Source organism: Pelophylax lessonae (assembly GCF_965119305.1).
Source record: "Pelophylax lessonae genome assembly, chromosome: 3".
Taxonomy (NCBI): Eukaryota; Metazoa; Chordata; class Amphibia; order Anura; family Ranidae; genus Pelophylax; species Pelophylax lessonae.
Genome location: NC_138770.1, coordinates 604,949,864 through 604,972,542, shown reverse-complemented (window position 1 = coordinate 604,972,542; position 22,679 = coordinate 604,949,864). Strand labels below are relative to the sequence as shown.

General features: G+C 40.8%; 1 protein-coding gene across 1 annotated transcript in view; it reads right to left on the bottom strand.

Annotated features, from left to right (window-relative positions):
• The window catches only part of TMEM63A (transmembrane protein 63A), a 129,301-nt gene that overhangs the window by 30,362 nt on the left and 76,260 nt on the right, over nucleotides 1–22,679 (bottom strand). The window contains exons 11-13 of the mRNA XM_082252075.1: nucleotides 20,483–20,606; nucleotides 3,516–3,649; nucleotides 2,091–2,228 (exon numbers count right to left, since the gene is read on the bottom strand). Coding sequence (XP_082108201.1) covers nucleotides 2,091–2,228; nucleotides 3,516–3,649; nucleotides 20,483–20,606 — 396 coding nt within the window. The remainder of the gene's footprint in view (nucleotides 1–2,090; nucleotides 2,229–3,515; nucleotides 3,650–20,482; nucleotides 20,607–22,679) is intronic.

Genomic DNA, 22,679 nt, shown 5'->3' with positions numbered 1-22,679 from the left:
GGGAGGAAGTGAAGCAGCAGCAGACTGAGCTTACCAGTGAATGGCTGAGCAGCAGGGGCGTGTCAGACCAAGTCTGATCATTGGAGGAGAGTACACCAAGTTTCCAGCATACCTAGAGAACTGACCATGGTGTGCTCCCCTGCTTAGTGTAGTCAGTATTTAATAGGAAAGCAGGGGGACTAACAGGAACACCAGAGATTTCACATATAGGAAGCATACAAAGAGAACAGGATACTTTCTCATACAAGTGCATGGCACAGCAGGCACATATCAGGAATATTATGTGTTGGGGTAACAAACGCTTTAAGCAATAGAGCCAGATGGCGTCACCGTCCCCAGCCCGTCATTAGACATTGAAGGAGCAATAGCAGACCTTATGATGTTCTACCTCCACACAATAATCCTTTTAAACATATTTCCACAATGCACGCTTGATTGCCAACTTTCCCCCCACATCCAATCAGAACACCTGATCCCATCGCTAGGGGGTTTCTCTTACCTTAGAAATATTTCCTTAAGTTTGCTGCTATATCTATGGGACAGGAACTGGAGGTAATTCTCTATGATGGGACACAGATGAAAAATAATAACCATGGCCAACACTTTTCAAAATGTATAGAAAAAAAGAGAGTTTGGCTTAAGATACACTTTAATTGGGGTTTATTTTATATCGGTCTTTGAATTGGTTGTAAACCCTTCACCCAGTGAAGTGACTGGCATTTGAGATGAAACCAATCCTTCTATATAAATTGCCAGTCACTCTACAGCCAACAATCCCCAACACCTATTCAAAGTGCAAAGTTTACACAGGATCTCTCAGTTCTGAAAAGCAGGGGGTGGAGAGCTGAAGGCACATTAGTGAGAAGAGCTCTGAGATCTGATTAGAGGGAAGGGGCACACCTCCGTTCACACAGCACACAGAACAGAGCTGAGGTCCCTCCCTTGTCACCTTTTTACTCTTGGTGTCAAAACTTGAAGAAGTGACTCATGCTTATAGAAGAAGAATGAGGCAGTGGCCAAAAATGACACTTAGTGCTCTAGAGTGACACTGTATGCCCTATAGAGGGATATGTTTTGTTCATATTTCATATCTGAGGTTTAAACCATTTTAAAGCGGAATCGATTTTGTGCCATCCGCTTGCTGAGTGTCACCTGAAAAACAAATGGATAATCACGATTTTTTTTTTTTTGTTTATTTGCCTTGTTATTGAAGATAATATACTCACCTTTCTTCCACTTCCTCCCTCTGCGGCCTCAGCCCTCGCCGTCACTTCCTCCTTGCATTGACTCCTGGGAGCTGAACGTCATCGCTCCCAGGAATCAATGCGCCTGCACCGGCCCCGCTCGTCACTTCCAGTGCAGGCGCGTCATTCCCTGCTAAACAGCTTCTGGGCGTGCCCAGAAGCTGTGCAGGGATGATGCGCATGCACCGGAAGTGACGGCGGGGCCGGTGCAGTGCATTGTGGGACCGAAGAGGACACGGAAGAGGAGGCAGAAGAGGACGTGCTGGCTTCAGCTGCCCAAACCTGAGATGGCAACGCTGGAGAAGAAATGTTCAAGGTAAGTATTTCTTCTAAAAGGTAAGTGCGACCCGGGACAGTTCAGAGGCTATTCACTGTGGAATGCACTAGCCCTGACTGCACTAGCCCTGACCGGTGGGGGGGGGGGGGGTATTTTTATTAAAAAATCATGTCCAAGGCCTGAACTCTGCTTTAAGGTATACAAACTTTGTCAGCATGTCCAACTGCCCTCACAGGTCTATAGTTTTAATTAACATAAAATGTTTCCAGGTAGCAGTAAAGCACACCAGCAAGAAGACAACCAAGAAGCTGAATTGTATGCTCATATTCCAAGGATTACAATTGTTTCTCGATCTCATATAATACAACAGAATTGTCTGTGCCATTTATTAAAACAAGCAATTTTTGAGATGAAGGAGCGCTGAACCTTATGCGGATGTGTTTCCATGGGATAGGTGGTTTGTGGTCCTAGAGGCTGCTCACCAAAATGTTTTAAAAGTTTGTACAAGGAGCTCCAAACGCTCCCCTCCTTTTTTAAAACTTCATTTATTAAAACACAACATAACATACCAGGAGATATTTTCTGGGTAGGTGGCGTAGGAGACAGACCACTGCAAGGCAGAAAGCTGACTGCTGAGACTCGATGGTTGGGGCTGGGTGGAACACTTGCATCCTTGACACTTGATGGCGTTGAAATCTTTCAGGATACTGAGGATACAAAACCAGGTCTCAGTAATCACTGCATCACATTAACAATATAGGTACAAAATGCATCATTGTGAGGAATTGAAAATTGTTAGGAAGTAACTAAAGCAAGCAGACAATTATTTTTAACCACTTGCTGACCGCCCAATAGCAGATTTACTACTACAGGGCGGCTGCACTGTGCAGAATCACACACACACACACACATATATATATATATATATATATATATATATATATATATATATATATATATATATATATATATATATATATATATGTGTGTGTGTGTGTGTGTGATTCTGCACTTCTGGGTTTTGGATGCGAGTGCCGTCGGCTCGCTCCCACTGTGATCTTACACTGCGTGAACTGATCAGCGGGTCCCGCGGACCCGATGTCCGCTGGCACCTGCTTGATTGTTCAGTACACTGACAGAATGCCAGTCTGCCTATGTAAACAAGGCAGATTGCCGGTCTGTCAGTACAGAAGACATGGATCCAATGTTCCTGTAAATCAGAAACACCAATCCATGCCTTCCACTAGTAAAAGCTCCTCCCCCACTACACTGAAACATTAGCGAGACACACAGTTAACCCTTTGATCACCCCTGACGTTAACCCCTTCCGAGCCAGTGTCATTAGTACAGTGACAGTGTATATTTTTAGCACTTATCGCTGTAATAATGTCACTGGTCCCCAAAAAAGTGTCAGTTAGGTGTCTGATTTGTCCGCCGCAATATCGCAGTCCCGCTATAAGTCGCTGATCGCCGCCATTACTAGTGCAAAAAAATAATATCCCATAGTTTGTAGACCTTATAACTTTTGCGCAAACCAATCAATATACGCTTAATGGGATTTTTTTTATCAAAAATATGTAGAAGAATACATATTGGCCTAAATTGATGAATAAATTCAAATTTTTACATTTTTTTTGGAATATATTCTTTAGCAGAAAGTAAAAAATATTATGTTTTTTCAAAATTGTGGGTCATTCTTTCTTTGTAGCGCAAAAAATAAAAAACGCAAAGGTGATTAAATACCACTAAAATCTCTATTTGTGGGAAAAAGGGACATACATTTTAATTGGGTACAGTGCCGCAAGACCACGCAACTGTCAGTTAAAGTAACGCAGTACCGTATCGCAAAATACGGCCTGGTCAGGAAAGGGGGTAAACCTTCTGGAGGTCAAGTGGTTAAAGGCAGAAACAGAACTTTTCAAATTTAGTAGAATTTGTTGCAACACCGCTTTTTATTTCCTCCAGGTTTTGCTTGCAATAGATAAAATACTTACAATGTTGCCATTGACTTGTCAGAGAATGTGATGAAGGCCATACCGAGTGGTGCATTTCGAACTATCTCCATATTTTCTGTATAATCTTCCAGCAGCTTATCTCTCATTCTTGTGTAATACTCAATAGCGTCCTCCTGTGTGGAAAATGCATAGTGAAATAGAAATCAATTGTTTCAAAGCAAAGATTAAAAAATGTGCTTGGCTATAGACGCAAAGCTGAATGGTGCGCAATCTTTATTTTACAAATAAACATATAATATGAGGATAAACCAAGACACAGGTACACCTTTATTGCCATAAATATGTGAGTACCTTTCCTGATTACTGAGTTCAGTGTACAAAACCAACTCCATAAAGACATAGTTTGAGGAGTTTGGTGTGGAAGAACTTGAATAGCCTGCACAGAGCACTGACCTCAACTCTACTGAACACCTTTGGGATGAACTGGAATGCTGATTGAGAGCCATGTCTTTTTATCCAACCAGTATCTGACTTCACAAATGCTCTTTTGGCTAAATGGCGACAAATTCCCAAAAGTACACTTTAAAATCTTGTGAAAAGCCTTTCCATAGCAGTGGTGGCTGTTATAGCTGCATTTGGTCACTCCATATTAATGTCCAGGGATTTTAAATGAGATGTCCAACAAGCTCAAATTGGTGTTATGGTCTGGCAATCAAAGACTGTTAACTATATAGTATATTACAAAGTAGTATGGATTTTCTAAAGAGAGAGATTAAAGCAGAAACTGTTATCTCTCAGACTTTTATTTAATGCAAAATCCACACAGACCTGTCTGAATAGAGCAGAAAGAGAAAGCTAAGGATGGGGCGTTCTACTGTTCTTCAAATTTCAACGTGACCTGGGAAATGTATGTGTGCCGCTCAGGCTCGATAGAGAGATAGTATATAGACAGTGCATCCCCAGCCGCTGCTAGAGTGCTGGCAGGGGATGGAGCCCATGCTGGCTCCTGCAATGATTCAAGCGAAGGAGAGTGGCCCCTGGAAGCCGCACATCTATGGTGTCTTGCAGAGATGAGTAGAGTGGCAACCTCAGCCAGGACTCTGAACCGGCGACACCCCCAATACATTTTGCTCCGCCACCCGAAGCTTAGCCATGGGAATGTCAGGGTACTTGGAAGGTTAAAGTACAGTATATCTGAAATTAAATGCTGTTCAGCAAATTTAAACTTTAGCTGTTGAGCTATGTAAACACCAGATGCTGAAAGAAGCCTAAAGCCTTTCTTGCTGGATGATCTTGAATTACAGTACAGGACACAGGCTTGATATTCAGAGACACTGGGTTATAGGCTATAACCCTACCACAATCTGTGAAACCTCAGTTTTGGAGCAGGTAATGCAGAACAAAAGATGAACAGAGGAGAGGGTCACCTATGTTCTGTACTGTACTTAATTTACAGGCAAGTCAAAATTCAGTATCATAAATAAGTACTGGACACAGGTTTGATATTCCTAGACCCTGGGATATCCCAAGGCAAAGAATAAAAAATGTGGGCAACAACAAGGCAAACAGAACTGTGCCAACAAATCAAAATAGAACAAAAGTCAACAACCCAACTCAGAGTGATATTGCAAGAACCTGTAGGGGGGTATGTTTGATCTCGGGAAAGCTGTAGTTTATGTCTGCCTCCGTCCCTGTATATCTGTAGTAGGGTTTTTTTTTTTGGTGCCTCAGGCCAAGTTGTGGGACTTTGTGGGCAAGTGATTAATACACAATTGTATATGTAAAATCTAGGATGATTTATTATATAAACGTATATTCAATAAAAATTATAACAGACAGTCATAGTGTGTATAGGTGTTGGGTTATAGACCCAAGGTGCATAGAGGAAAAGTAAGTTCGGAAACATATACAATTGTGTATTAATCACTTGCCCACAAAGTCCCACATATTGCAAGAACCTTGTAGAAGAAGAGGCTCACTGTTAGTTTCTCATTGATAGAGTCAGTGCGCCCTGTATGCTGCCTTTTACTTCGGCAAGTGTCAGTGATTTCCACACATGAGCGACTGTCTGTTTCATGGTCATAAAGATATGAGCGACAAGCAAGCAAGCAAGATGTTCTCTATTGGTTTGGGTAATAGGACTTCCCAGGGGTCTTTGTGTAGATACATTTGAAGAAAAATATTGACCAAGGTGTACACTCTAATCCATAAACATTTGACTTTGGGGAATGTCCACCATATGCGTTTCGTGTCCCAGTGCTTGACTGAGACTCAGATAGTGATGTATGTACCAGTATGGAGGCATCCAAAGGACAGAGAGAGGGGAACAGGATCGGTGTTAAGCATGGTTTGCTGATAGTTTTAACATATAAACGCATACTATTAAGGGTACACATAAATAGTTTAGTTTAAAGAAAGTAACCTATATTTTGTCTCATACTTGATGTGGGACTACAGTAATGGTCAAAGGCTACAGGGTGAGTTGTCCATGTTGCTGGACTTTATAAAGGGTATGGGCTTTGCCTGTCAACGTGGGCATACCCCCCAAGGAGTCTTCAGGGTCTGGGTTCCATATGGATGGACCATGGCCCTGAACCTGTATAGCGCCCTGGAGTCAACGACACATGTAGCACCAAGTGCCGAGGTGAGCGCTCATAAAAGATTCAGTGCCCAAAGCAACATTACAGGCCATCCATGCAATGTGTAGTCTGAGTATGGCTCCCGAAGTTTTGCACCAATTCAGATGCACTGCTTGTATTTGAAGACAAAGATGTGTTGATTGAAAAGTTAATTAAAGAATTTGAAGTAAAATTCTAAACTAGTGAATCTAGAAATTAAGAAAATATTAAAAAAGTTAATTTTTTAGTTCTGAATCCACCGTATAGAAATAAACTATATACAAAAACATCATGCATTCCATTTTATAAACGTACCTATAATACAAGGTGTGCAAAAAATGAAAAAGGCACAGATAAGCCCACCAAAGTCAGCAGAGCTGTGCCCTTCAAAGGGGGATTTGAGTGTGCCTCTAGAAAATAACTATATATGCATATACCTGTAGGTATCACACACAGAAAAGGATGTAAAAAATGATATAAATTTTATTTAAACATATAATGTAAAAAAGATACACATCAATACATCTACAAAAATCAACAGGGTAGACAGATTTGTACAAAATTATCAAATACGAAAGGTTGCTGGAGCTACGCGTTTCGCAATGGGCGCTTCCTCAGGGTCCAGCATTTGATGTATATAATTTAGAAAATGTATCAATTTTGATTATCTAAGGATACATAATGCATTTATTAAATATATGAACATTGTACTTTTCAACAATAAAAATATCTTTAATATAATCAAACATAGTATTTTTACTCTATTTATTCATTTTTTAGTCGTTGATAAAAGGTTATTACATCATATATTGTTATGAATTGCATCTCTTATTAAAGAGAAATTCTTTAATTAAGACATAGACGACATAAATTATAATTCATTCTATCATTCAAATTTCCTATATGTTATCTTAACAGTATATTACAAGGTCAAAAAGGAGACTGAAAGAGTCTCTTAGAAATTGTATGCAGATCTACAAAGAGGATAGAAAACAAAACAAAACAAAACAGACAAAAAAAAAAAAAAAAAAAAGGGAGAAAAAAGGGGGAATTGATCCATTAGGTTGTCCAAAAATGGTGTAGAAAATGAATCATCAGGTAGCTCAAAGGGGGGGCAGGAGAAAGGTGGACCAGTCCGCTGGGCCAAAAATTAGACCAGGGAGTAGTCAACCAACATCAGGGATAGGGCAGGAAGCCAGACAGATGAAAGGTCCTTATCAAAAATATTCAAAATCAAGGAGAAAATGAGGGAATATTTTTACCCTAGTTTGAAGATATAAGTAGATGATGTAGATGCTACTTGTTAGGTTTAAAATCAGATAAGAACGGGGAGTAAATCATAGAGCCTTTGGATTAAAAAATAAAGGAAAGGATCTTTAAATATTTATTCAAATGTGTTGGGATGTATCAGATAAGGGCAAAAAGGAAAGCCATAAGATATGTACTTACCCAAGAGTCCTTTCTAGTGAACTTATTTAAAGTGATGTGTGCAGTATGAAGTAACCAAATTAGTGAGAATAATGTCAATGTTAATATAAAATCCACATATCATTCATAGAATGTAGATAGTAGATCGTGATATGTGCAATGACATATATCAATGGGGCCAGGTATGATATATGAATTCAAGGGTTAAATATAGCAGAGTGCCCAGTGTCCAATGGATATTTATTCCGGATATAATTAAGAGGTGCATAGTTACTAGTGAGGTATTTCAAAAGAAAACGGTGTGTAAAGGGTCAATTAGGGATAAATGGATTTTTGTAAGATCTTACCGTAAAATCCTTTTCTCTTAAGCTCATTGACAGACGTAGTCTTCTTGATTCTCAAGAGCTGGGTTATGTTGTCTCCGCAGGAGTAGGACTAGGCAGAAAGACAAAACGTTCTGGCTCCACCTTAGGGGCAGTCCCTGAGGGTATATCCTCCCTCTCTCTGCTACAGGGAATCAGTTCTGTTCTAAAGCAGTAACAGAGAATTTAACCCAACCCAACTCAATGATAGAGGGGCGGGTACTACGTCTGTCAATGAGCTTAAGAGAAAAGGATTTTACGGTAAGATCTTACAAAAATCCATTTTTCTCTATCGCTCATTGACAGACGTAGTCTTCTTGATTCTCAAGAGCTGGGACATCCAGAAGCAGTGCCACAAATGAGGGGTGGGATTGACAAAAATCAAATCCAATCTAGAAGGCCCAACCGGTGCCAAACTAGAAGTTTTAAAGGCTCATTATAAACAAAGAATGAGACTCAAAAGAAAAATTTCCAACGGAAAAAAACCCTCGAGGCAGACCACTGGTCTCCTCAAATGGCGGCCTGCAAAACCTTGCGGCCAAACACGGCATCAGATGATGCCATTACATCAACTTTATGTTTTGTAAAGGTATGCACCGACGACCAGGTAGCCGCCTTGCACACCTGGACCACTGACGCCTGATGGCGAAAGGCCCATGACGCACTAAGCGCCCGAGTGGAGTGCGCCTTAACAGGGAACGGGGGCTTCCGACCCTTAATAGAATAAGCCTGTACTACCGTCTGTCTGATCCATCTGGAAATGGTCGCGGCAGATGCAGGCAGCCCCTTTTTGGGTCCGTCCGGGATCACAAAAAGTGAATCCGTCTTGCGAAACGAGTCTGTCGTTTTCAAGTATACCCTGATCGCCCGGACCACATCCAAGGAGTGTAAAGCAAACTCCCGAGGATGACTGGGCTTAGGACACAGAGAAGGTAACACAATTTCTTCATTCAGATGAAATTCTGAAACCACTTTTGGTAGGAAGGATGGATTCGGACGAAGAACCACCTTATCTCTATGAACCACCAGATATGGTGAACGACAAGATAATGCGGCCAGTTCTGACACCCTGCGTGCAGAAGTAATAGCCACCAAGAAGGCCACCTTCTGGGACAACGTAGGTAGAGGAATCTCCCTAATATCTTCAAAGGGAGGTTTCTGAAGAACCGACAACACTAAATTAAGATCCCAGGGTGGTAACGGCGCGCGCACTGGCGGAGCCAGATGTCGCACCCCCTGGATGAAATTCCTCACCAAGGAATGAGTAGCCAAAGGCTTCTGAAAGAAGATAGCTAATGCTGAGACCTGACCCTTGATAGTACTCAAGGCCAGTTTCTGCTCAACCCCTTGTTGAAGAAAAGCTAATATTCGACTAATCGAATAAGACCGTGGACGGAACCCCAGAGGTTCACACCATGCAATGTAGGACTTCCATGTACGATGATAAATCTTTCTGGAAGTCGCTTTCCTTGCTTCAACTAGAGTAGGAATAACTGAAGCTGACAAACCTTTGTCCTTCAGCTGACTAGACAGAAAAAAACTGATTCCCTGTAGCAGAGAGAGGGAGGATATACCCTCAGGGACTGCCCCTAAGGTGGAGCCAGAACGTTTTGTCTTTCTGCCTAGTCCTACTCCTGTGGAGACAACATAACCCAGCTCTTGAGAATCAAGAAGACTACGTCTGTCAATGAGCGATAGAGAAAAGTTGCTTACCAGTTACTCCAACCGTATATATCTGCAAAAGTTCGACAGTCTAGGTGTAGCCCTGCTTGATCTTGTTCCAAAAAACTTACCTTATATACTGTTTTCGTATGGGTAACATCCTCCCCCTCCCCTATGTCTCCCGCCCCCCACATCCGTCCGCCAAAAGCGTCCACGTGTGGACGCCGCGGGAGGATGTTCCCGCAAACCGGAAGTAGTCGTCACTTCCGGTTCTTAAACCGGAAGTGACGACGCATCAACGGAGACCGCACATGGCCAATACCACCAGACTTGCAGGGAGATCCCTAGCGACATCTAGTGGAAAACAAAGGTTAACACATGCAATTATTGCACAGATAAGAGGCATAGATAAAAAAGATCTGTCTCTAATGATGCTCATTCTGACAGAGATGAAAAAAATAGCAAATAATATGTAATGGCAACCTCTTAAATATAATCACTGATTTTCACACTATTATCCTTTATATTGAGACAAGATGCTAATTATTTCCCATCAGACAAAGGCTAAATTGATAAAATAGCTCAGCCATGTTATAAGATTTGATTTATGGCCATGTGGATCTCGGTATGCGGGACAATGAACCACATGATGGCTATATCTACATCAATTGGGAAAAAAAAAAAAAAAAAAACACAAACAAAAAAATAGTATATATTTTAAAGGGAAAAGGGAGGGGAGGGAAGGGGAAGAGGGGGGAATTGAAAAATTCTATTCTGGGTTTAAATAATATTAATCCTCCAGAAAGGGAGCAAAGCTCAAATGTTCATTTAATCCAGGGATCACACAAGCATTTAGGGGAAAGATCCAGCGTGCCTCTCTCTGTAGGATTATGTTATCAAAGGGTCCACCTCTGGGTCCAGGGTGGATTCTTTCTAGAGCAAAGAATTTAAATTTCGGACATTTGTATCTATGTGTTTGAGCTATATGCCTTGCTATTGGGCTTTCCAAATCTCCGCCCCGTGTATATGACACATGGTCCTTGATCCTTTCCCAGAAATGCCGCTTTGTCTTTCCTACATAAAAAGCAGGACATTCACACTTCCAAAGGTAAACAATACCGATGGTTTGACATGTTACAAAATGTTTCAATACAAAGGGGCGACCATTTGGAAGGGTTTGTTGACTTTTATTGGCGATAAATTTACAATATTTACATAGTCCACAGGGAAAAGTCCCATGAGGTAACTTAATACAAGGGTCCGTCTTTCTGTCTCTCTGATAGTGACTAGCTGTCACCATGTCTTTAATGGATTTGTTTCTCCTGAATATCATGTTCGGTTTGGTATCTACAAACTTGCTGAGGATATTATCCTCCGCCAACAGATGCCAATGTTTGGCTATGATATTTCTCAATTGTTTCGATTGTGAACAGTATCTAGTGATCATTCTGGTTTTATTTGGGGAACTGGTAGGTTCTCCCTGAAAGAGGAGGAGATCTCTCGGACTATCCCTTGCCTTTTTATATGCTCTCTTTGTACCTTTTCTACTATATCCTCTCTGTAGGAATCTTTCTTGCAATTGTAAAGCTTCATGTTCAAATTTAGTATCTTCCGAACAGTTCCTACGAATCTTGTAATATTGACCTACTGGTATTCCTTGAATTACATGTCTGGGGTGACTACTATTGGCATGTAGTAATGCGTTTGTAGCGGTTGGTTTCCTATAAAGTGTGGTGGCTAATATATTTTCCGGATTTCTATAAATCTCAAGATCTAAAAATGAGATCTTAAACTTATCGTAAACGTATGTAAAGTGCAAGTTAAAGTCATTTATGTTTGGCCTTTCCACAAATTCTTTTAGGGTGTCAAGAGGACCCGACCACAAGACGAAGATATCGTCAATGTATCTTTTCCATATTTCTATGTGTTCAAGAAAACAAGACATAGATTCCCGAGAGAAAAATGGATTTTTGTAAGATCTTACCGTAAAATCCTTTTCTCTTAAGCTCATTGACAGACGTAGTCTTCTTGATTCTCAAGAGCTGGGTTATGTTGTCTCCGCAGGAGTAGGACTAGGCAGAAAGACAAAACGTTCTGGCTCCACCCTAGGGGCAGTCCCTGAGGGTATATCCTCCCTCTCTCTGCTACAGGGAATCAGTTCTGTTTTAAAGCAGTACAGAGAATTTAACCCAACCCAACTCAATGATAGAGGGGCGGGTACTACGTCTGTCAATGAGCTTAAGAGAAAAGGATTTTACGGTAAGATCTTACAAAAATCCATTTTTCTCTATCGCTCATTGACAGACGTAGTCTTCTTGATTCTCAAGAGCTGGGACATCCAGAAGCAGTGCCACAAAAATGAGGGGTGGGATTGACAGAATCAAAATCCAATCTAGAAGGCCCAACCGGAGCCAACCAGAAGTATCAAAGGACTCATCGAGTAAACAGATGAGACCTACCCCACAAATCCTCGAGGTAGACCAACAGTCTCCTCAAACAGTGGCCTGCAGGAACCTTGCAGCCAGAAGAGGCATCCGACGATGCCATCACATAAACCTTATACAATATTGTAAAGGTATGAACCGACTACTAAACAGTCGCCTTGAAAGCCTGAACCACTGACGCCTGATGGCGGAAGGTCCAGGAAACTCTAAGCGCCCGAGTAGAATGCGCCTTAACAGGGAACGGGGGATCCCGACCCTTAGATAAAATAAGCCTATACCACCGTCTGTCTGATCCATCTAAAGATGGTCGCAGCAGAACAGGCAACCCCTTCTTAGGGCCATCCGTGATCACAAACAGTGAATCCGTCTTACAAATTGAATCCGTAGTATTCAAGTATATCCTGATCGCCCGAACTACATCCAAGGAATGCCATGCAAATTCTCGAGGATGATTGGGCTAAGGACATAGGAAGGACAATACACTGTCCTTAATCAATGAAACTTTGAAACCACCTTAGAAGGAAGGATGGATTCGGATGAAGAACAACCTTATCCCTATGAACCACCAGATCTGGGGAACAACAGGATAATGCAGCCAGTTCTGACACCCTGCGTGCAGAAGTGATAGCCACCAAGAAGACCACCTTCTGGGATAAAGTAAGCAAGGGAATCTCCCTGATATTTTCAAAGGGAGGTGTCTGAAGAACCGACAGCACCAAATTAAGATCCCAGGATGGTAACGGCGCGTGCACTGGCAGAGCCAGGTGTCGCACCCCCTGGATGAAATTCCCTGTAGCAGAGAGAGGGAGGATATACCCTCAGGGACTGCCCCTAGGGTGGAGCCAGAACGTTTTGTCTTTCTGCCTAGTCCTACTCCTGCGGAGACAACATAACCCAGCTCTTGAGAATCAAGAAGACTACGTCTGTCAATGAGCGATAGAGAAAAGCCAACGTTCCCACCCCCCCAGGTACAGGTTTGCGTAGGATGGGGCACACTTGGTCCCCATCGCTACTCCCTGTACCTGGAGGTAGTGGGAACCGTCGAATACAAACACATTATGTGTTAAGATGAAAAAAAGTAAATCTAGGACAAATTTATTTAGTCGTCTGTGGTCGAGTCCTCTTTCGTTTAGAAATAGTTCCACGATTTCCACACCCCGAATGTGCGGTATATTCGAGTACAATGACTCGACGTCTATTGACACTAAATATGTGTCTTCTTGAATCTGGACTCCTTCAATTGTTAGCAACATATGCATAGTGTCTTTTAAATATGAAGGTAAGGACTCCACATGTGGGTGCAAATATGCATCCACATATGAGCTTGCATTCTGTGTGAGACTATTTATGCCTGATACTATGGGACGGCCGGGAGGGTCTGTATGATTTTTATGCATTTTTGGAAGTGCATAAAATGTAGGTGTTGTAGGTTCTTTAATGATCAAAAATTCCATCAGATCTTTGGTTATAATTCCCCATTGGTGATATTGGTTTAGGAGTTTCAAAAATTCTCTTTGATTTTTTAGTAATTCTAAACTGCTTACTCTTGAATACCAGGCTCTATTATCAAGGATTTTAATGCACATTTCTGTGTATTGTATTTGATTCAAAATTACAACATTTCCGCCTTTATCTGCGGCCTTGATTACAATTCTTTGCGTTGTTGCAGATCTCGTAGAGCCTGGTATTCAGTTTCAGACAGGTTACTAGGGTTCTTTTGTATGTTCAATTGTTTAATGTCCCTTGTTACCATATCAATGAAAAGGTCAACTTTTGGATTTGTTTGACTAGGGAACCGTTTTGACTTTTTTTTGAACATTTGTGGCAGTTGTTGTTCTGTGACTTCTTCCGAGGTCGAGGGTGGGTCGGGTCCAGTGTCGATTGGGCCCGACTCATCCTCAAGCTCGGTCAGAATTTTAAGCATCTTGTAATCCTTTTTAGACCAGTCCCGCCACGTTTGAAGGAGACCTCCCAGTGGGGCCTCTTTTTGCTTAATCTCAGGGCCTTCAATAAGGCTCCTGAAATTAAGTTTTCGTGCGAAAAGATTAATGTCTTTTACAAATTCAAAACGATCCAGATCTTTTGATGGACAAAAGTTTAATCCTAGTTCAAGTAATTTGATCTCCTCCTCTTTCAGTTGGACACCAGAAATATTAATAACCTGCAAAGAGTTTATATCTTGGTTTGATTTGCTTCGTCTATTGTGGGTATTTTGAGGGGGCCTAGCAGGCCTAATGTCATTTGTTCTAAAAAAGCACTATCTTGGATATTGGACTGATTTTTCTTTGGAATGGTGCCACAGTGTGTCCCCTGAGCACTTGATGATAATGTGCCCAGTGGTCCAACTGTTGGACTAGCTACTGTTTGATTAGAGATTTTGGGTCCTAATTTTGGGGCCTTCGCTGTATGTACAGTTTGTGAACTTTGTTGTGTTCCTATCGTAATATCTCTTTCCTAATCTTTTCTTTTATCCTGTCTTATGCGGCTCGATCTATCCTGACGAGCGCTCCAAAAGTTTGAAGAGGTGGAAGATGTCGCTGATGAATCTGACCAGTTGCCATCTTCTCTATTTTGTTCAGGTTGTGGTCTAGGTCTATAAGTTTTATTCATATTTCTTTCCCATTTATAGGCTCTCCCTGTCCTAAAGGCAACCTGATCTCGATTCATCTTTTTATCTTTTCTTTTAATAATTTCTCCACTGTATTTTTCTACAGCAAGTTTGATTTCAAGATTTTTCTCTTTAAAGATAGGTTTATTTTGAAATGTTGCTAGTTGATTGACTATTTCTACTATTTCTTTATCCAATATCAGTGCCTCTGCCTCATAATATTCTTTTAAGATTTTCATCATTTCAATTGAACATCGTGTTAGATTATCTTCCCATTTGTTTTTTAGCTTAGAAGATACTGAGTGAATGGTTGGGAATATCTGAATACGAAGCCCAATCGGGATGATTTTTGTTTCTATATACTGTTGGAAATAGGCGGTATGCCAAAAAAAGGTTGTCTTACGGATCAAAAGTTGTCTTAGGCGGGTTGTTATTTGCGATATTTCGGAGTCTTCCTTATTTGAACCACGAATTTCTGTTTGTATTTGTAACATGTAGTTTGACCAGAGATTTCCCAGGTAGTCAGCCATTGGTCACTATCAGAGAGACAAAAAGACAGACCCAAAGAGAAAAAAAAAAAAAAAAAAGGGGGGGAGAGGGGAGGGGAGGGGGGAAGAGAGAAAGAAAAGAAATTGGAAAGCACACAGGAAATTTATCTGAACATACAATTTCTACTTGATCTCTATAGCAAATTCAGAATTTTTTATAATCTATTCTTTGCAATAGAGGAAAGAGATATTACAATAAAGGAAAGAGATATTACGATAGGAACACAACAAAGTTCACAAACTGTACATACAGCGAAGGCCCCAAAATTAGGACCCAAAATCTCTAATCAAACAGTAGCTAGTCCAACAGTTGGACCACTGGGCACGTTATCATCAAGTGCTCAGGGGACACACTGTGGCACCATTCCAAAGAAAAATCAGTCCAATATCCAAGATAGTGCTTTTTTAGAACAAATGACATTAGGCCTGCTAGGCCCCCTCAAAATACCCACAATAGACGAAGCAAATCAAACCAAGATATAAACTCTTTGCAGGTTATTAATATTTCTGGTGTCCAACTGAAAGAGGAGGAGATCAAATTACTTGAACTAGGATTAAACTTTTGTCCATCAAAAGATCTGGATCGTTTTGAATTTGTAAAAGACATTAATCTTTTCGCACAAAAACTTAATTTCAGGAGCCTTATTGAAGGCCCTGAGATTAAGCAAAAAGAGGCCCCACTGGGAGGTCTCCTTCAAACGTGGCGGGACTGGTCTAAAAAGGATTACAAGATGCTTAAAATTCTGACCGAGCTTGAGGATGAGTCGGGCCCAATCGACACTGGACCCGACCCACCCTCGACCTCGGAAGAAGTCACAGAACAACAACTGCCACAAATGTTCAAAAAAAAGTCAAAACGGTTCCCTAGTCAAACAAATCCAAAAGTTGACCTTTTCATTGATATGGTAACAAGGGACATTAAACAATTGAACATACAAAAGAACCCTAGTAACCTGTCTGAAACTGAATACCAGGCTCTACGAGATCTGCAACAACGCAAAGAAATTGTAATCAAGGCCGCAGATAAAGGCGGAAATGTTGTAATTTTGAATCAAATACAATACACAGAAATGTGCATTAAAATCCTTGATAATAGAGCCTGGTATTCAAGAGTAAGCAGTTTAGAATTACTAAAAAAATCAAAGAGAATTTTTGAAACTCCTAAACCAATATCACCAATGGGGAATTATAACCAAAGATCTGATGGAATTTTTGATCATTAAAGAACCTACAACACCTACATTTTATGCACTTCCAAAAATGCATAAAAATCATACAGACCCTCCCGGCCATCCCATAGTATCAGGCATAAATAGTCTCACACAGAATGCAAGCTCATATGTGGATGCATATTTGCGCCCACATGTGGAGTCCTTACCTTCATATTTAAAAGACACTATGCATATGTTGCTAACAATTGAAGGAGTCCAGATTCAAGAAGACACATTTTTAGTGTCAATAGACGTCGAGTCATTGTACTCGAATATACCGCACATTCGGGGTGTGGAAATCGTGGAACTATTTCTAAACGAAAGAGGACTCGACCACAGACGACTAAATAAATTTGTCCTAGATTTACTTTTTTTCATCTTAACACATAATGTGTTTGTATTCGACGGTTCCCACTACCTCCAGGTACAGGGAGCAGCGATGGGGACCAAGTGTGCCCCATCCTACGCAAACCTGTACCTGGGGGGGTGGGAACGTTGGCTTTTCTCTCGGGAATCTATGTCTTGTTTTCTTGAACACATAGAAATATGGAAAAGATACATTGACGATATCTTCGTCTTGTGGTCGGGTCCTCTTGACACCCTAAAAGAATTTGTGGAAAGGCTAAACATAAATGACTTTAACTTGCACTTTACATACGTTTACGATAAGTTTAAGATCTCATTTTTAGATCTTGAGATTTATAGAAATCCGGAAAATATATTAGCCACCACACTTTATAGGAAACCAACCGCTACAAACGCATTACTACATGCCAATAGTAGTCACCCCAGACATGTAATTCAAGGAATACCAGTAGGTCAATATTACAGGATTCGTAGGAACTGTTCGGAAGATACTAAATTTGAACATGAAGCTTTACAATTGCAAGAAAGATTCCTACAGAGAGGATATAGTAGAAAAAGTACAAAGAGAGCATATAAAAAGGCAAGGGATAGTCCGAGAGATCTCCTCCTCTTTCAGGGAGAACCTACCAGTTCCCCAAATAAAACCAGAATGATCACTAGATACTGTTCACAATCGAAACAATTGAGAAATATCATAGCCAAACATTGGCATCTGTTGGCGGAGGATAATATCCTCAGCAAGTTTGTAGATACCAAACCGAACATGATATTCAGGAGAAACAAATCCATTAAAGACATGAAGACAGCTAGTCACTATCAGAGAGACAGAAAGACGGACCCTTGTATTAAGTTACCTCATGGGACTTTTCCCTGTGGACTATGTAAATATTGTAAATTTATCGCCAATAAAAGTCAACAAACCCTTCCAAATGGTCGCCCCTTTGTATTGAAACATTTTGTAACATGTCAAACCATCGGTATTGTTTACCTTTGGAAGTGTGAATGTCCTGCTTTTTATGTAGGAAAGACAAAGCGGCATTTCTGGGAAAGGATCAAGGACCATGTGTCATATACACAGGGCGGAGATTTGGAAAGCCCAATAGCAAGGCATATAGCTCAAACACATAGATACAAATGTCCGAAATTTAAATTCTTTGCTCTAGAAAGAATCCACCCTGGACCCAGAGGTGGACCCTTTGATAACATAATCCTACAGAGAGAGGCACGCTGGATCTTTCCCCTAAATGCTTGTGTGATCCCTGGATTAAATGAACATTTGAGCTTTGCTCCCTTTCTGGAGGATTAATATTATTTAAACCCAGAATAGAATTTTTCAATTCCCCCCCTCTTCCCCCCCTCTTCCCCTTCCCTCCCCTCCCTTTTCCCTTTAAAATATATACTATTTTTTTGTTTGTGTTTTTTTTTTTTTTCCCAATTGATGTAGATATAGCCATCATGTGGTTCATTGTCCCGCATACCGAGATCCACATGGCCATAAATCAAATCTTATAACATGGCTGAGCTATTTTATCAATTTAGCCTTTGTCTGATAATAATAATAATAATAATAATAATTAGCATCTTGTCTCAATATAAAGGATAATAGTGTGAAAATCAGTGATTATATTTAAGAGGTTGCCATTACATATTATTTGCTATTTTTTTCATCTCTGTCAGAATGAGCATCATTAGAGACAGATCTTTTTTATCTATGCCTCTTATCTGTGCAATAATTGCATGTGTTAACCTTTGTTTTCCACTAGATGTCGCTAGGGATCTCCCTGCAAGTCTGGTGGTATTGGCCATGTGCGGTCTCCGTTGATGTGTCGCCACTTCCGGTTTAAGAACCGGAAGTGACGACTACTTCCGGTTTGCGGGAACATCCTCCCGCGGCGTCCACACGTGGACGCTTTTGGCGGACGGATGTGGGGGGCGGGAGACATAGGGGAGGGGGAGGATGTTACCCATACGAAAACAGTATATAAGGTAAGTTTTTTGGAACAAGATCAAGCAGGGCTACACCTAGACTGTCGAACTTTTGCAGATATATACGGTTAGAGTAACTGGTAAGCAACTTATCCCTAATTGACCCTTTACACACCGTTTTCTTTTGAAATACCTCACTAGTAACTATGCACCTCTTAATATTTATCCCTATAGATCTTATATCCGGAATAAATATCCATTGGACACTGGGCACTCTGCTATATTTAACCCTTGAATTCATATATCATACCTGGCCCCATTGATATATGTCATTGCACATATCACGATCTACTATCTACATTCTATGAATGATATGTGGATTTTATATTAACATTGACATTATTCTCACTAATTTGGTTACTTCATACTGCACACATCACTTTAAATAAGTTCACTAGAAAGGACTCTTGGGTAAGTACATATCTTATGGCTTTCCTTTTTGCCCTTATCTGATACATCCCAACACATTTGAATAAATATTTAAAGATCCTTTCCTTTATTTTTTAATCCAAAGGCTCTATGATTTACTCCCCGTTCTTATCTGAATTTAAACCTAACAAGTAGCATCTACATCATCTACTTATATCTTCAAACTAGGGTAAGAATATTCCCTCATTTTCTCCTTGATTTTGAATATTTTTGATAAGGACCTTTCATCTGTCTGGCTTCCTGCCCTATCCCTGATGTTGGTTGACTACTCCCTGGTCTAATTTTTGGCCCAGCGGACTGGTCCACCTTTCTCCTGCCCCCCCCTTTGAGCTACCTGATGATTCATTTTCTTTACCATTTTTGGACAACCTAATGGATCAATTCCCCCTTTTTTCTCCCTTTTTTTTTTTTTTGTCTGTTTTGTTTTGTTTTCTATCCTCTTTGTAGATCTGCATACAATTTCTAAGAGACTCTTTCAGTCTCCTTTTTGACCTTGTAATATACTGTTAAGATAACATATAGGAAATTTGAATGATAGAATGAATTATAATTTCTGTCGTCTATGTCTTAATTAAAGAATTTCTCTTTAATAAGAGATGCAATTCATAACAATATATGATGTAATAACCTTTTATCAACGACTAAAAAAATGAATAAATAGAGTAAAAATACTATGTTTGATTATATTAAAGATATTTTTATTGTTGAAAAGTACAATGTTCATATATTTAATAAATGCATTATGTATCCTTAGATAATCAAAATTGATACATTTTCTAAATTATATACATCAAATGCTGGACCCTGAGGAAGCGCCCATTGCGAAACGCGTAGCTCCAGCAACCTTTCGTATTTGATAATTTTGTACAAATCTGTCTACCCTGTTGATTTTTGTAGATGTATTGATGTGTATCTTTTTTACATTATATGTTTAAATAAAATTTATATCATTTTTTACATCCTTTTCTGTGTGTGATACCTACAGATATATGCATATATAGTTATTTTCTAGAGGCACACTCAAATCCCCCTTTGAAGGGCACAGCTCTGCTGACTTTGGTGGGCTTATCTGTGCCTTTTTCATTTTTTGCACACTTTCTACATATGGGGGAAGGTGCCACTATATCCTTTGTATCAATAGGCCCATAACTCCCCTTCCACAATCTTACCTATAATACAAGTAAAAATTATATGCAGCATAAAGAAGTAGGTAAAAAGGATAAAGCTTGATCTTTTTTCCAGAAATAAAATAGAATAAGTCAGTAGGCAGTTCAACTTTCCAGGTTCTATCCATATCTAAAACATTAATTTCTTAATAAAAAAAAATAAAAGCTCTGTACGTACCCTCTCACACCCGGGCGTCACACAGCAGCAGAACTGCCCACAGGGTTTCGGGTTTATTAATGCATGCACTCCAGTTTTGTTGAGGAGATCGTTGTAATAACCCAGACTCTTTTCAGCTTTCCTCCTGAGAATGAAATGGGAAAAATCCTTTAAAGTCCAAGTAAACCTTTTGTTAAAATCAGGCAAACAAAAGTGTACGTCTCAGTTTGTTTCTTTTAGAAAGCAGCGCCAACTTTGAGTGGAGAAGCCTATCCCCTGCCAGAATGCGGCAGAGGACTCTTGCTCTCTCTGTAGAGGTCTGACAACTTCTGCTGAGTCAGATCCAAAACTCTCAAATCAGCAGCGAGGATGAGCTTTGCTGGCTTGAGTTATGGGTCCAATTCAGCAGGGTGAGTGTCAGACTTCTGCTTCCCTACAAAGAACAGGGGTTCTTCTCTGCAGTATGCTAGCAGGGAAGAAGCCTTTCAATGGCTTCTTGAACTTTACCCGCCTTTTATTTTTATGCATTGGAAATGCAATTAGCTGATATAAACTGAACAATTAATTGGGCTTTAATTATACAGTGGGTGGTCAGTTGTTCATGCTACAAATCACTCTATTAGTTTGTGAGTTTAGCCTCCACTACTAAGGCCGATGAAGAGCAATCTTGAAGCTGGCAACAAATCACCAGCAATAGGATTGCAAAAAACTGCTCCCTTGCTAATAGGGCCAGCAAGATGTCACTCACGCGCTCCCCTGTCCTTAGAGAGCGGGATTCAGCACAGAAAGGGAGCAATTGCACTGGAGTAAGTGAAGGGCTCCCTTAGGTGACTTTGCCACTGCTGATGTGTCGGTAGCACTATAGTTGCCTAAAGTAGTGCAACCATGTTGGATGCAGTCTGTGCCTTGTTGTTGCTAGTAATAACCCAGCAGTTTTTTTTTTTTTTTAGTACCCCCCTATAACAATAACTACCTGTTGATCCTGCCAGATCTGTTTATGTAATATTTTAGGTTTGCCTGTGAGCTGCATTAGTACGACTAGTACGCTAGGTTGTGAGCTTTATCAGTACCACTAGTACTAGGGATGCACCGAATATTCGGCGGCCGAACATTATTCGGCCGAAAATAGAAAAAATAGCACTTTCGGTGTTCGGCCGAATAAGTCAAAAGGCCGAATAATTTTGTGCCGAACAATAGGGCTGAACGATAGTCGATATGATATAGACTATCGTTCTGTGGCCGTAGGCGATATTCATATCGCCGAGGTCACGATATTTACAGGGGGAAGGGACTCGGAGGAGGACTCACAGACTTCCGTGTTAGGCAGGGGAAGCCGGGACACTTCAGCGGTGAGCATACATACATTACTCACTCGTGCACTGCAGCCCGCCCCACACATTCAGTGAGTCTTACTCTCTTCCCTAGTTTTTTTAATGGCACATTCAGGAAGCCAATCACGCCGTGATTAGCTGCACAGCGAACCAATCACGCGTGCCTGCACACCTGATTGGTTCCGCTGTGCCGCTACTCACGGCGTGATTGGCTTCCTGAATGTGCCATTGAAAAAACTAGGGAGGAGAGTAAGACTCACTGAATGTGTGGGGCGGGCTGCAGTGCACGAGTGAGTAATGTATGTATGCGGCTGTGCTCCTTTCCAGGCTCCTACTAGTCCACCTCCAGCCTCCTACTACCACCACTATGAGAGACTGTCTGTCACTGTATAATCTGATCGAGTCCACACTGACACTGACTGACTTTCACTGAGTAATTGATGTTACCACATTAACCCTGACCTGCCCAGTGCCCTGTATCTGCAATTAAAATTTACAAGGCTGCCTGCATGCTTCCTGATTTCCATTCCCAGCATCCTTCCCAATCCCTACAGTGTCACTAACATTAACCCTATGGTACAAGGCTGCAGTGTGCACTGAATCCCATTCCCTACAGTAACATTTAGGGAGAGAGATATGAGAGGACAAGAGAGAGAGAGAGAGACATGAGAGGACAAGAGAGAGAGAGAGAGACATGAGAGGACAAGAGAGAGGACAAAAAATTGGCAAAATAAATGGAAAAAATGCGAAACACCGCGTTCGGTATTCGGCCAAACATTTCATTATTATTCGGCTTCGGCCAAGAATTTCATTTCGGTGCATCCCTAACTAGTACACTATGCTGTGAGCTCCATCAGTATACTGGATTGCATCAGTACACTAGGTTG